Source organism: Jatropha curcas, chromosome 2 (genome assembly GCF_041381405.1).
Source record: "Jatropha curcas cultivar XTBG-Jc1 chromosome 2, XTBG_Jcur_1.0, whole genome shotgun sequence".
Lineage (NCBI taxonomy): Eukaryota > Viridiplantae > Streptophyta > Magnoliopsida > Malpighiales > Euphorbiaceae > Jatropha > Jatropha curcas.
The window spans coordinates 14,842,491-14,859,396 of NC_143152.1; the positions used below are offsets into that span (position 1 = coordinate 14,842,491).

General features: G+C 29.1%; 1 protein-coding gene and 1 pseudogene across 1 annotated transcript; one reads left to right on the top strand and one right to left on the bottom strand.

Moving 5' to 3' along the window:
• Nucleotides 1-4,071: 4,071 nt before the first annotated feature.
• Nucleotides 4,072-8,731, bottom strand: LOC149498286 (70 kDa peptidyl-prolyl isomerase-like). Its single transcript, XM_089717284.1, has 13 exons — nucleotides 8,572-8,731; nucleotides 8,378-8,464; nucleotides 7,739-7,999; nucleotides 7,597-7,674; nucleotides 7,434-7,514; nucleotides 7,147-7,338; nucleotides 5,536-5,622; nucleotides 5,273-5,436; nucleotides 5,086-5,208; nucleotides 4,853-4,999; nucleotides 4,484-4,611; nucleotides 4,302-4,397; nucleotides 4,072-4,153 (listed from the first exon to the last, which is right to left on the bottom strand). The coding sequence occupies exons 1-13, from the start codon at nucleotides 8,729-8,731 to the stop codon at nucleotides 4,072-4,074; spliced, it is 1,686 nt and encodes a 561-aa protein (XP_089573410.1).
• A 4,074-nt stretch (nucleotides 8,732-12,805) lies between these two features.
• On the top strand, nucleotides 12,806-15,099 carry LOC105646460 (FT-interacting protein 3-like; annotated as a pseudogene).
• Nucleotides 15,100-16,906: the final 1,807 nt, after the last annotated feature.

A 16,906-nucleotide genomic window follows, 5' to 3' on the forward strand; every position in this document is an offset into this window, starting at 1 on the left:
ATAAGGGTGTTATAGTGAACTCAACTCAAAATAAGCATTTTGATTTTATCTTTTAGCGGATTGGAGTTGGCGCTCGGGTAGGAGCCTCACAATACTTAATTTGATGATAAATTGTACTGTGTATTTGGATGTGGATTTCACCTTACAAGATTCTTAGATAAATGTTATTCGTTCATTTAAATTATATAACTAGAATTAGAAATTACTTGATGAATGAATATTTTCAATGACCATATTTTGCAATTGTATTACAAATGCGATCAAATGATGTGGTGAACAATTTTTGAATATACGAATTGATATAGTTAAGAATTGTGAATTGATGATGGATTGTGTTTATGTTGAGACAATGGAGGAAGGGCTCAATTGAAATTGATTTCCCCAATAGATGGATTGTGTATTTATGTTAATTTTTCTAGGATTATTTGCATAAGCAGTTAGGCTGTAGAAGAGCTGCTGCGGGATTTCCCGCAAAATAAATATAATAAAAACTTGTATAAAAATAACTAATTCAGAATAAGAATGATAAGTTATAATAGTGAAACAAGATAGAAACTTAAACTCATATTTAGGATTCCCTAATGCAAATTCCTTTTAAAATACTTTCACAGATTTTCAAGAAATGCTTCGTCAGTTGTGATAGAGATATACTATTAACCATGCAAATGTAATAGCATGGTTTTGATGTTTTTTTTTTAAATAATTATTTCTATATATTTAATTGGCTATTTTGCATTAAATGAATAAATTTTTCAGCATATTTTATAATAATAGTGTTAGTACATTTTGTATGTATCGAACTGGACCAAGTAGAAAATGGTTGTTTTATATTGACTATTAAAACATATTCTCTAGAAGATTAGAAATAAGATTTATGTTCTTAATCTTGATTTAATTAATATGAGTAAATATATATTGTTTTGTATTTTAATTCGTTAAAGCGTGAGCTTCATTTATCAGGACAATAATCCTCTGTGAATTGGGCAAAGACAACTTGTATTTGTGAAATATTAATTAATGGTAAAATTCATGTCTCGGTTTAGAGAATGATGATGCATTTTAAGCTAGCTTATAAGGTTTCATTATGTAAACCATGTAGGTGGATTTTTAATCTGACAGATGAAATAAATTAAGCGACAATCTTAAAGATTAAAATTTTTATTTAAATAAATTGTCAGTGATTTATTTTATTTGACAAGCATCTGTAATTTATACATGGGGAATATAAATTATTATGTCATAGAAAGTTAAATTAATAAGGAGGTGAAATAATTTATGATTAATTATAATAAGAATATATTGGTCCTGTATGGATTCTTATTATAATTTGTAGTCTTATTAATTTATTCCTGCGGTTCCTGTTGTGCCTTAATTCTTTAGACCGTACGTGGATTATGTGTTTTAAATAATTAATAGATTAATTTTTAATTAGAAGTTTATTTATTAATTTTAATTAAAAGGGATAACCTATTTTATTTAAAATATTAACCGTGTTGGTAACAGAACAATTCTCACGCTGATAAGAGAGGATATTTGTTTTTTGAATATGATCTTCATAGAAGAGTATTTAGAGGAAAACAGAGGACAAACTCTAGAATCGTATGTGCTGTATTTTTCTGCCCACTCAAAAAAATAGAATTCATGGAATCAATTAAGGTCACATAGTAAAAGACTTTAGAGTGACTTGAAGAATTCTGGAAAGAACACCGTTAAGCGATTCTGCGCTACAACATTTGTGTTTTGATTTGCTTTCATACTTGTTTCGATCTTGGGCTACTTCCGCTGCATAATTCCCGGATCCCACCAAGCTTATGGGAAGCACGAGGGTAGGAGTAGTTGCTTGATGAAGCTAAAAATTGTGATTAGTGTTAGATAACTTGAATTGCCTACTCATGTTACATTCTTGCATACACAAATATTTACAATAACATGCATACATGGTATATAATTGTCATCCAATATATATATATATATATATATATATATATATATATATATATATATATATATATATTAATTGAATTAATTATATTATTGCATTTTGATCTAAAGTTGTTTAGGTTGTGCTATTATTTGTGTTATGCTAAATGATTTGAAATGAAGCAGAATCTCTTGTGATGTGAGAGTCGGAAGCAACAGGGGTTAAAACCCTTGTCAGGTCGCTTGGTCATAGTGATGTGAGGCTTAGAAGTAGGGGAGGTTAGAGTCCCTGTCAAGTTTCCTAGCCATTGATATTAAAGCTAAGAAGCATCGAGGTTAGAGTCTCTATCAGGTCGCTCGGCTTAAGAGAAAAAAGTAAAGTAATGATGGCATACTAGATCATTTGATGGTGTGATTAGTTGATGATGATTGATTATCTGTGTGGTGCTACTATATATGAATTCTCATGCGTGCCATTGTGTGAATGCGTGTGTGGTTATGCAAGGATTAGGAACATCAAATATGAATTCTCATCTTGTGTGACTCTATGGGTGAGAGAATTATTTAGCTTTGCTCATTAAGTTGAGGCTCTCACTCCTCTCTCAATTATTTTTTCAGGTTATAACTTTAATTTTAATCCAAGGTAATCTGCAATTGGTCGTAAGAAAAAGGAATAGAAGGATGTCTATTAAGGTTAATGTATTCAAATATCATAATTGGAACATTCAAGTCTTAGATAGTTACGCAATTGAGATAAATATGTGCATAGTGATGTAAATCATTTAATAATAATACTTGTGGTTATTTGTTTAACGTTATGTGATAAAGAAATGTGAGACCAGTAAATAAATTAAACAAGTTAATTATTGATACGAATGGGCTTGGTGAGCCTCTGTTTAGGATATTATAATTAATTTTGTATTGGGCCTAAGGCCAACTATATGAATAAAAAAGTTTGGTTTATATTGTTTAAAGCTTATTGTGGGCTTTGGCGGCCTTAAACACACTCGGTCCTAGGTCTAGGCAAAATGACGAGTTATGACAGAAGTCCTATTAATATTTGTTAGACAAATAAGTAGATAGATGTTTGGAGAGGAAATATTGAATTATTTTCACTCTCCTTACACTTTAATCCTTAAATTTTTTTTGCTCCTTACAAAACATCTTACACTAATAATTACATATAGGATATATGTGGTCTATATACATTGGACATAGATATCTAAGATTTAACATTACTACAAGATAAACATCATCTTCTAAATAAGATAATCATCTTTTGGAGCCCAGATAGATAAATAATTGACCCCTTTATTTTTCACGAAAAATCTAGCAGTACCTTTTATTTTTACTTTGACTTGTTGAATACTTCATCCTATAAAATTGTGTTATGAAACAAATCAAATTATAAAATTTGATCGATTAAATATTTATTGGATAGTTGAAAAATGTAAAAGTTATTGCTCCAAAAGTTGAACTAACCACGTAATAACCCTAAAATTTTTCGTTTCTAGTGTTGATTGTGCAATATTACAAAAGCCCTAAACTTTAAGAGTCTAATAAGTCTTACAAGATTTTTCGTGAAAAGTTTGACATCCTAGGCTTAGCAAGATATTGTCCGCTTTAGGCCGAACCCACTCAGGCCCGCACGATTTTATTCTTGGCTAGAACTAACTCAATAGCCCGAAAGGCCTCTTGCTAGTCTAAGACTTACCCAATTTTATACACTTCACTTACACCTTGTGCTTAGCCGATATGGGAAAAAAGTATAAGGATAAATTTATATATTTAGTCTCTTTTCGACATCACTATCTTTTAGATAACTGTAATCCTCTAAATATATGAACCATATGTAATAAATTATCATTCATATATTTAGTATGTAACTTTCAACATATCTAACATATGATTGTCCATATTTAATACTAGCAAAAATATGAGCAAATTTTTCAACATGCTCAAATGAATAAATTGCTCTGTAAGATACAATATGTGTGATGCATTCACATACATAAAAACTAGAGTAAAATACTAAAGTCTCCCTGAGATTTGATTTGACATATGCTTTAGTAGTAGTCTAAGTCCTAAGCTTAATTTGATACTGGCTTCATAGATTTTTTTTTTTTTTTTTTTGAAGAATGGCTTCACAGTTTAAAATTCGATTCCACTTTTCACCTTTGAATTGTCGTTATCTTTACATTTTTCATTGATGTTAATGTAAGGATAAAGGTGCCTGGATTAGAAATAGAAAAAAGACCAAAGTGTATATTAAACCAAATCTCAGGGAGTTTTTTTAATGGTTTTACTTCGAAAACTAGTTTAGAATTGATTAAAATGTATAAAGTGCTAAGGTGATTCTCAACTTAGACCTCACTAATTACCGCAGCTTTGAGAGCATGGTGTTGAAAAGCCCAGCTTCATATTTTCCATACTCTCTTTGCTTATGCTTTAGTTCCTTGTACTTGAGCTTCAGATCTCTACCAATCCAAAACAAATGAAAAAAAGACTAGTGATCAAAAGAAAAACTTATTATTATTTAAGATTTTCTTGCACAATTAATTACCTGTTATCTGGATCAATTGCTAGAGCTCTCTTTAAATCAGCTTCAGCTTTCTCAAGTTCTGATATTTTTAAGTATGCATCGGATCGTCTAAATAGAGCTTTGACATTATTAGGATCCTGTTCTAAGACCTGTAATTAATATTATATTTTTAATTAGAAATGAATTTTAGGTTAAATATTAATGCTTTTAATGTACAAAATTATCTAAAAACTCATTAATTTATTCTACTTAATGCAAATTTTAAAGTAAAATTTTGATTTAATAAGACTTTTTTTTTTAAAGTGATAGGTAGATAAATGTTATTTAACTACTCAAAACAAATAAGTAGTAAAAATTAGGTGAGTTATAGAGGTGAAGAAATAAAGAAACCTTTGTGCATAATCTTGAAGCTTGGCCATACTCCCCTAATTTAAGCTTGCAAGCTGCATTGTTCAAATTACACGATAACCTCAAGCCTTTAGCTACCAACTTTTCATCATCGGTGAAAGAATGGTCATACTCAATGCAATTTGTTGCCTGAAAGTTCATAGAATAACCTTAAGTTACAGTTCAAATTTAAAAATATGTAACTTGGTAGAATCCACAAATTAATAATAACTTGCCTTGTCATATTTCTTGGATGCATGCCAGAATTTTCCAGCCTTAAATAGCATGTTTCCATCAAGCTTCTTCCTTTCACATGCTTCTATTTTCTCACACGTATCCATCTTCCAAAATGGTTTCTCCTGTAAAAATATGTCAAGTTCAGAAGTAAACATAACTAATTTAAGAGAATATAGGAACAATAGCCTTGACAAAGTTGATCAGATGGACTTGATAATGAATCACAGAATTTGTAGGAACCATTCCTGAAATGTCATGGCCAGACAAATATTCTGCACTGACAGTCACTAAAGCATCTTCTCCTCTCTTCATACTCATTACTGCTCTGTCTAAACCTTCATTTACTTGGCCTGTAAAGACATGGATTAAAGAAATATCCAAGTTAATTAATTACATCCGAAAGTAATATCATAACACAAGGAAGGAACATCACTAATAAGAAAAAGCACCTTCGAGAGTTTTGAATTCAAAAGGCTCTTCTATTGTTCCCTTCTTCTCGACAACTACTCCATCTTCTAGTTTTCCAATATAAGTCACTGTATTGATGATAAATTTTGAAAAAACTAATAAAATTAATCAACCATGGCTTAGTCTAGTGTCTCACAAGAGACACGGAGGGAAATTGTCTCAAAAAGTTGCTTACTACTTCTTGCAATTAATTTAGAATTAAGACCGACAAAAATTTATAAAGTTTGACACCAATTGAGGCTCATTTGTTTTTGAAAAATAACTTACCTTTGGAAAATATTTTCCAAATGACTTACTTTCCATTGTTTGATTGCAATAATAAAAATTAGATAAAAATATTAAAATTTTTAACTCGTAAGGTCATAAAAATATTAATAGTAGTGGCCAACAGTGGCGAGTGGTGGTATTGGTGGTGAACGGTGACTAATGGTACTGGCTACTAATGATTAATAAATTAAAAAATATGAATGTATAGAGTTATAATAAGTTTGTCAATATCCGAAAAATAGTTTATGGAAAATTATTTTTCTTAAAATGAATTAATTTTTTTTTTTAACCAGGAACATAGTTGTAAAAGGAGTGCCTTACTCAAGTCGTAGGTCCTGGAACCTCAAGAGCTGAAAGGCGACGACTTTATTGAGGCACATCTCTGGAAAAAAGCCCTCGCCTAGGCGTAGGCGCAAGGCACAAAAAAAGCGCGCCTTTTGTTTTTCAACATATTTTTTAAGGTTTTTTTTAATATATATGGTTGTGTTTATATAGACTTCTATTAATTAAAAAAAAAAGTAAGAGAAATAGAAGATATTGGTAGATTTGCATAAGAAAAAAACGTAGATCCATTCTACCTCACACCCCCTCTATACTAGTTCATCGACAATCAAAGAAAGCCCTCAGTTAGATGATTTAAATCAATTAAAGCCTTCACAAAGAAGTCTTCTCCTCCAATTCAGCAATTGATTAACATAAAAGAAAGATATTTCTCTGAACTGCTCTTTTGATTTTTTTCTCAATTTCTCTTGCTTAATTTGATTCCACAGTCAGCTTCTACTCTCTTCCGTTTCAAGTCCAATAGCTTCAACTATAAGTTGTTATGCTGTCGATTTTTTTGCTGATTTATGTTGCTGAATTGAGGCCAATGGTTATTATCTTTAGTTTAGGGCTGCTGAAATTATTATTTATTTAAAGCTATAGTTACAATTCTTAACATCTTATCATGCATTACTTTCAATTATATTTAGATATTCCAAATATTAAATAGTGTGATATATGAATTTATATGTTTCAATTTTAGAATTAATTTATATTTTTTCAATTTTTTCTTTATTTTTGCACATCACCTCACTCAATCGCGTGCACATTGCGCCTAAGCTCTAGGACCCCTTTACGCCTTGCGCCTTTAACAACTATGACTAAGAAAATATTTTTCATTGGCTTATTTTTTTGAAGGCCTCAAACAACGGAAATTTATGGAAAACATTTTCCTATAAATTATTTTACCAAACAAAGACAACCTAATTTTGATTTAAGACTTAGTTATTACTGTATAGGGTGGTGAAAAAATGGAATAAAAAGTATTAACTGCGATAAATCACCTTTCACCTGGGATCCTTCATTAGGTCGTTCAAAGCCTTCACCGGCTTTGACAATTGTTTTAAGCACTTTTTTGTCTCCTGTGATATCAATCACACTTCTCCATGATACAAGCTCAAGTTGGATGGTTAAATTAGAATCCGAAAGAATGCTTGGGTCAATTCCAGCTTCGTTTCCATTTTGAATGAACCCATCTGAGATTGATTAAAAACTGAAACATATTCACTATATATAATAACAAAAGAAAAGATTCAATCAAACTAGAAGAAAGTTAAACTAGCAACTTTACAAGAGCACTTGACTGCTAGCTCTGCTTTTTCACCCCTTCTCATTGTCTTCACAGCTTTCCCTAAGGCAGGGGATAGATAACCTAAACCCGAAAGCAAGCAACTATATATAAGTAATTAAAAAGACAACAAATTATATGGGTATCTCTATAAGCTAAAACTCACTTTCGCCTACATGAAACTCTGCATCTTGGTCTGATTTGGAAACCAAAAGTCCATTCTCAAGCCTTGCCTCATATTTTACTACAATAACAAAATACAATATTATTGTTTACCAACCGAGTCTAACATCAGATAAAATATATACCTAAAACTTTATCTCCATCTCTTGGTGTAGCCCATCCTTCTCCCTCCTTTATTATCTTCTTCAAAATTCCTCCATCACCTGTTAAATCTCTGATAGTGCTCCAAGATAGCATCTCAATATCGAAAACAAGAGTTGCATTTGATGGAATCAATGGTGGAGAACCAGCTTCCCCATAGCCCAACTTTGGGGGTACAGTGAAAGTTGCTCTCTCACCTTTCTTCATCGTGGCAATGCCATCATCCAATCCTTTGATAACTTCACCTAAAATCCAAATGCCAAAAATTAATCAAAGATATGCAAATAGTCTATTATGCATGTTAGGGATATAAAATTTTATGACTCTCTCATTTAAAGTTTCATTTATAAATTCATATTACACGACGTACTAATCCTTAAATAAATTAAGATGATAAGTTTCAGGACAAAATATAAAGAACAACAACATCAAAAGTGATCTCCTAGTTTGTCTTTATAAATAGATTAAACGAAGTCTAATATTAATTGAAACAACTTTCATTATTTATTGATGAATAAGATATTAAACTAACACAATTCAATATTTCTACTTGATTACAAATACTACAATTTACTATACAAGGAAGAAAAAAACTTAATCAATTATCTTCATTTACTTCTCACCTTGGCCTAATTTGAAGCAAAAGGGGACTCCTTTATCACGGGTTGAATCAAGAGAAGCTCCACCCTCAACGTGACCACTGAAATGAACTGAAATGTATACTGTTTCCATTAAATTCTCAAGGAAAAACCAAAGAAACAAATTCTGAAGAGAAAACAGCATAGAAAAGGATTGGTGGGTTTCACTTAATTACTACCTTCTACTTCGTCTCCAGGAAATGGAGTTTGCCACGAAATTCCTTTCTTGAGAATCTTTTTACGAAGACCATCGTTTCCAATTTTCTTTTCTGCAAAGGTTGTACTTTTTCGGATTTGAATTTCAGTTTCTATGGAGGGTTTAATGGAAGCGAGTGCCATTTGAATGGAAAGGTTTGAGAGAGAGAGAGAGAGGGGCAGAGTGTGTTTTTGTGTTGATGCGTTTGAGTTGAAGATAAGCCGTTGTTGATTTCCCTCCTTTTGTTGCCTTTTAGTTTAGATTTACCGTTACGAGACAAAGCCCACAAAATTATTACCATTATTATTTTTTCACTTGCGAAGTCATAAGAGGTTGCCTTTATGGACAAATTATTATTTTAGATTTAACTTTATCTTTTTTTCTTTTCTAAGAATATAGTTCATTAATAATAATAATATCAACCGTTACAAACAGTTAATTAGCTCAGACATAAAACTTACTATCATAAGTAATAAAGAGATCACTAATCTTTATCAAAATAATTATCTATATTTTTTTAAATAATAAAACTAAAATTAAAAGAGACGATATTAGTATTTTTTTTCGCTTAAAGATGACCTTGATAATAAATATAAGATCAGCATAGTTGACGCATAAAACCTAACTTTGTTAAAGTACTGAACAAAAAAAATTATATTATAAATTATTTTTGTATTATTATAAAAAAAATAATTTTTCAAAAAACTTAAATTTTTTTTGTGTGCATGCACATTATTTCATAATGGGCAATTTTATCTATCTATCTATACTATATATAAATATGAGAATAGAAGAGAATAATGAGATTTTTAATAGTGCTTTTAATAAAATTTAAAATATGCTCAAATAATCTTAATAATTGAAAATTAAAAAAATTAAATTTTATTAATTGATTAATATATTTATAAAAATTATTTTTAAATAAATACATATAGATAATTAAGCATTTCAAAATTTTGAGTTTTATCTTTTTTAAATTTATTTTTAATAAATATATATGATAAAGAAACATTTGAAAATTTTTATATTTTATTTTTTAAATATTTAATTCTATTTTAATTATAATTTAAAATATTTTATTTCAGAAAGAAATAGAAAAAAGTATATTTTTTTTTATTAAATTTTCCATTATGTTTGTATGATTTGAGTGGATATATATTTTTTAAAAAAAAATGAAATTTTCAAATAGAATATATATAATATTTTATTTAGGAGATAGATAAAAAAGGGAAAAAAAGTATATTATTTTTATTAATATTTTTTCTTCATATTTATACAATTTGATTGGATATATTTTTTAAAAGATAAATTTTCAAATAGAATACACATAATTAAAAATTTTTAAATTTTTAAATTTTTACTTTTCAAATTTTATTTTAAATAAAATGAACATATTGTGTACGGAATTGACAAATAGTTTAAAATTTTAATCTTAAAAATATAGAGATATATTTATTATGTATATGTATACATCGAAAATGTTTTTTTGTTAAGTAAATTCTAAAAAGAGTTTTATTCTTATTATTTATAAGCATTTCAAAATTTTAAGTTTTATCTATTTTAAATGAGTTCTGAAAAGAGTTTATTCTTATTATTTTTAAAAATTTCAAAATTTTAAATTCTATCTTTTTTAAATTTATTTTTAATAAATATATATGATAAGGAGATATTTAAAATTTTTATATTTTATTTTTAAATATTTGATTCTATTTTAATTATAATTTAAAATATTTTGTTTCAAAGAGAAATAAGAAAAGAAAAAACTATATTCTATTTATTAATATTCTTTTTTCTTTATATTTTTATGATTTGATAGAATATACTTTTTTAAAAATAAATTTTTAAATATAATATACATAATATTTAGGAGAGTGATAAAAAATTATATTATTTTATTAATATTTTATATTTTTATGATTTGATTGGATATTTAAAAAAAAAAAAACTAAATTTTTAAATAGAATGCAGACGATTAAACCTTTCAAAATTTTTAAATTTTTACTTTTTAAAATTTATTTTAAATAAAATGAACATATGTGTGTGTGAGATTGACAAACAATTTAGGGATGAGGTTGAAGTTTATCTTGAGACTATCTTTCATTATATAAAAATAAATTAAGAATATAAAAAAGTAGCATTACAAGTAGCTTGTAAGCAAATTCTAATACAAATTAATTTATTGTATTTATTTTAATCTAAATAAAAAATTATATTTTAATATTATATAGATAAAAGAATTAGAAGAATAAAAAAATGAGTATATAATGAGTATAATCAATATACAATGCATGTCATACAAAATACCAGTATAATATAAAAGTGTAAAAAAAACGAATATAAACACGTGCAACGTATGTTGAAAAGACTAGTACATATATGTAATGAAAAATATATATTATATTAAGATAAACTAGAAAGAATAATATATTCATATACCAATCATGTGCGGTTTAATTTGTTTTGTCATCTATATATGCATTAATTATATTTTATAAATAATAACTTTCTATAGAATAGAAACAATTTTAAAGATTTTAAATATGTTATTATAAGTTTAAAGTTGATTTTCATTAAATTAAGTATTTTCTTGAGTAGAAGTAGAGTTAATTCATGTCTCCTATTTTTATTATATTTCGTGTATTTATAATTTGTACGTCAAAATGAAAGGTTTAATATTGAAAATATATACAATTTGATATTGACATGTAATTTGTCATACAACTATACGACGTGCTAATTTACCATAGTTTTTAAAAATATTAATTATAATTTTATATTGAAATTTATTTGATAATTTTATTTAAATTATTATTAAAAGAATTATTTCTTTAATGTTTAAAATTCAAAAATGGTAGTTTTAAAATATTTGCTAAACTAAATGAAAATATAAAAATACAGCATAGACTATCACTTAGAGTGAAAAGGGGAAAAAAAAAAAAAATCAATTTTGAATTAAAATTATTATTTTTAAAACATATTAAAATAGAATCATGAGTTATAATATTAAATACATCTCTTTAAATAAATTAAATGCCATATATTTATTTAATGAATTTAAAATTTTAAAATTTTTTAAAATGACTAAATTTTAACTATATAATCAATAATAAATAATTAGATTGAATTATAAATTTATAATAATATTGAATATTTAATATTTATATAAAGTTTTGTGTATACATAAAATCAAATCAAATCTAAAATTAAATAAAAAAAATTTAAAATTGTTATGTATATTATATTTGTAAACATCCATTTAGTTATTTTCTGAATAAGTTATTTATTTTGGAATGTATAGCCATGTCCTTTTGCAATGGATGATTATATCATTTGATGTGTAAGGTTATCTCATATATAGATTGTAATTTGTAGCCTATAAATAGTTCCTTAACCCTATGAAGTGGGCAACTAAGATTCTAATGCAATAATTCAATTTCTCTCTATATTCTATCGGCTACATTTTCATGTATTCTCTCCATTTCTTGTATTTTATAACAAAAAATAAATTAATAGGGCTTATTGTTATTATTCCTTAAAGTAAAATACTGCATCTTAGGGATTGGGAATCAAACTTAAGCCATTTTGGCTTAAGTATAAGATGGTAATGCCACCAACCCATCAAGGAGATCATGCATAATTAATGCATTAAAAATTATTATAGAAGCTAGGGGGCTTTGGGGACCGTCAGTGGAAGCAAGTCATTGGAAAAAGACTCAAAAAATTCATATATGGAAACAGAAATTAATTAATAGTAAATAAAAAGAAATAAAATATACCTCTATTTATTTGTTTCCTTATTCAATGCATCTTTCTTTCCTTTCTCAAAAATTTCCTAATGGAAAAAATTCTGCTTCTTCGTATTTTACCAGCTTTCTCTCTAGTTTGGACCTAATTATTAGAATTCTAAAATAACTTTCTTAGTGAATAATTAGAGCAGCTGCAATTGGTAATATGTCTCCAAACTAACATGTTTATATTTTTATTATTCAATTTCAGTTTTTTTTTGAATGTCCCTTCTTTATTTTCTCATTCAAGCAACAACCTTGTAATGTGTATATTCTTTGATTAATTTTGGACTTGTGTTCTTGATATATGAATATTTTTCTGTTTTTTCTCGTTTTAACTCATACATCTCCAATTGCACAATGGGTATTATATATAGTCTAATGCTAATAACAGGAAACTTATACAAGCTTCGTAATTCTGCAGATTGAGCTATGCCGCTTAAAGAGGATTTATCTGTTAAGCAGATAAAGCCAAATATTGATGGAGGAAAAGCTGCAGCAAATAATAAGCTTACACTTGTTGAACAAGTGCAGTTTTTGTACGTCAAAATTGTAAGAGCTAGTAACTTGCCAGTGAACAAGGTGAGTGGCACTTGTGACCCTTTTCTAGAGTTAAAGATCGAAAACTACAAAGGAGTAACAAAATGCTTTCAAAATACAACTAACCCAGTTTGGAATCAAGTGTTTGCTTTCACTATAAGTCGTCTTCAAGGCAGAACATTGGAGATTTTGGTGAGAGATAAAGCACTTTTGAATGATGAAATTATTGGCCTTATTTCATTTGGTATTGGAGATGTTCCTATTAGGCTTCCATGGGATAGTCCTTTAGCACCTCAATGGTATAGGTTAGAGGATCGAAATGGATATCTCAGTGGGGGAGACTTAATGTTGGCTATTTGGATAGGGAATCAAGCAGATGATGCATTTTCAATAGCATGGCATTCAGATGCAGCAAATGTTAGGGGAGAATGTGTAGCAAATACTCGTAAGAAGGTATATTATTCGCCTAGACTTTGGTACGTTCGAGTTAAAGTTATTGAAGCACAAGATTTGATTTCTTCTGATAGGACAAGGAAACCAAAGGTTTATGTAAAAGCAACATTAGGGAATGTGGTTTTAAGAACTAAAGTTTCATCAACTAAGGGTGCAAATCCAAGCTGGAATGAAGAGATGATGTTTGTTGCAGGTGAGCCTTTTGAAGATATTTTAGTTCTGAATCTTGAGGACAGGATAGGAGATAATAAGGAGGAGTGTCTAGGCAGATATATGATTCCTTTGCATAAATTGGATAAAAGGCTTTTGCCCGTAGCTCCAGGTGATAAGTGGGTTAATCTTGAGAGGATTGTAATGGTAGGAGATGATAAAAAGGAAGTGAAATTTGCGAGTAAGCTTCATTTGACTGCCTTTCTAGATGGTGTATATCATGTTTTTGATGAACCAGCCCATTATAGTAGTGATCTCAAGGCGACTTCTCCTGAGTTAAAGCCAGGGGTAATTGGAGTATTGGAGCTAGGGATCTTGAAAGCTGAAGGTTTAGTGCCAATGAAGTTTATGGATGGCAATGAGACTGCTGATGCTTATTGTGTGGCCAAATATGGGTCAAAATGGGCAAGAACAAGTACTAGTGTAGGTACTTTAGCTCCAAAATGGAATGAACAATACAAATGGGAAGTTTATGATCCATGTACAGTTATCACAGTTGGAGTTTTTGATAACTGCAATTTACAAGGAGGTGAAGGAACTCGAGATTCAGTAATAGGGAAGGTAAGAATTCGATTATCTACACTTGAAACTGACAAAATTTATGCACATTCTTATCCTCTCCTAGCTTTGAGACCTAATGGGTTAAAAAGAATGGGAGAACTTCATTTGGTTGTGCGATTTAGTTGCATTTCTATGGTTAACTTATTACATACTTATACACAGCCCTTACTTCCTAGAACGCAATATCTTAGTCCATTATCTGTGTATCAGTTGAATAATCTAAGGCACCAGGCTGCTTATCTTATTTGTTCAAGACTTAGTCGTGCTGATCCCCCCTTAAGGAAAGAAGTAGTGGAGTATATGCTCGATACAAAAGCACGAATGTGGAGTATGCGAAGAGGGAAAGTTAATGTTGAAAGAGTAATGGCATGTTTGAGTGTTTTTGTTGCAGTATGGAATTGGTTTGATGGGGTACGCCAGTGGAAGAATTCAGCAACAACAGTTTCTATTTGGTTATTGTTTATTCTCTTGATAATTTTTCCTGAAGCAATATTGCCCAAGTGTTTCTTCTGTCTCGCTTTTATCGGTGTTAGAAACTATTGGAAAAGGCCTAAACATCCTCCCACCATTGATACAAAACTATCTCATATTGAAGACGCTAGTCGTGATGATTTAGATGAAGAGTTTGATACATTCCATCTTCAAAGCCAGGCGAAGTTATTAGAGTGAGGTATGATAGATTAAGAAGCATTGCAGGAATGTTGTCAGAAACATTAGGTGACTTAGGAACTCAAATGGAGAGAGTCTATTCTCTACTCAGTTGGAGAGACCCAAGAGCTACTCCTATATTTGTGATCTTTTGTGTGATTTCTGGTTTAATAGCTTATATCATTCCTTTCAAGTGGCTGCTTGCTGTTGCTGGGACTTATGTAATGAGGCCTCCAAGACTGCGTGTTACTCTTCCAGCGATTCCCCAGAATTTCCTCAGGAGAATGCCTGCAAAAGATGATAGCATTCTGTGATGAAGATTATTCGTTTTTTTTTTTTTTTTTTTTTCTGTCATTTTTACTTTTAATAAACTTGATATAGAAGGGTTGAAATATACTCATTTCTCTATTTGATGAAGATCTATAGTTCTTTTTTTTTTTTGTTGTTCTTTTTGGGATTGACTTGTTATTTATTACTCAATTTTATTACAAATACAAAGGATTTAATTTGTTATGTTTACAATTGAAACTAACTAGTGTATGTTTACTGCGAATCATTTCTCCATTGTATTTGGTAGTTCAAATCAGATTCCATGTTGCCTAGCTGTGATTTGTTATGAATGTTTTTTAAACTTAATAATGTGAATTGTATAAAAACAGATGCATTTCGTTGACCTCTACAACTGCTGCAATGGTATGTAAATTTTTTAGGCACCCTATTCTTATTTTCTCTTTTTTTTTTTTTTAAAAAAAAAAAAATATTTCAGCCTTTTGATTATATTCTAGGATCATTGTTGATCTGATAGAATACCAAAAGAAAGCAACACCCAAGTGTTCATATTCAGTGACAAGCCTATATATGCAAACTTGATACAATTGTTAGCTTCACAGGCACCGAACCATTCAATGCACAAGATTGGAGTACCTACTGACTTCGATTTCTCATGGTATAAATTTGGAAAAATCCATATAGGATTTTAGAACACTGGGTTTGGGAAACAGAGGAGACGCTTCCTCCTTCAAAAGTCACCTTCAAAGAAAGCATACAGGTTTCTTTAATTTAAATGGCGAATCTGAAGGAGCTATGTTGGAACTGTTGGTGCTCGGGGCAAGAAGTGAAGGGGAAAATAATATTATTTGTAGAAATAAATGATATTTTCTGTGTATGAACTTTGATTTTTTTGACAATTCAGTGCATGAACGGAAAATCTTTACAATTGGGTGTTGGAATCTTTTAAAGAAAGCCAAATAAGCGTTATTGGATGGTTTAATAGCCGGAATTATGACTCAGCAAATGGTGTGGTCTACAAATGTATGATCAGCATCCTACGTGCACAGACAGCTAATTACTGACTTTGAAAACACTCTAGCTGACGTGGCAAAAAAGAGAAAAAACTTATATGCACTTATTCATTGTTCTTCCATGATCAGCAAAAGATAAATTCCTTTAATTTTGCTCAAGTTATTTGATGAACCAAACATGGAGTAAAACTGAAAACTTCAAAATCAAAAAATTGAAAAGAAAAGAAAAAGGCAATACATGTCCAGAAAAATACAAGCGTACATTTCCATTAGCTAGAGGAGAACATTAAAGCAATTACAATTATAAACATAGACAAATTCATAGCATCCTAGTTTCCTTTTTTCAAAAAATTAAAAAAGAAAAAAGGAAAAAAAGAAACTTAGATCACTTAACTTTTTCAGCTTTTTTCCTGCATTTTCTCAATAACCAAGCAGAAAGTCAAAACTAAAACCTCAAAACCAAACAAATCCTCAAAATCCAAAAAAAATAAATAAATAAATAAAATCCCAAATTATCCAAAGAAATCAACAGTTCAAAGTTGAAACCACCAAACACTGCCACGTTAGCTTTCAAAGTCAACAATTAGTTGTCAGTCCAGGTAGGATGCTGATGGTACACTTGTGACCTGCTGAGTCATGATTCTGGTTATTAAATCATCAAATAACACTCAGTTGATATTTTTAAAAAATTCAAACACTCGATTGTAAAGATATTCCATTCATACACTAAATTGCCAAAAAATAAAAAGTTCATATATAAAAAATGTCATTTATCCTCTGCAGAACTTTTACAAAATAATTTATGCAATAAAAAAAGGAA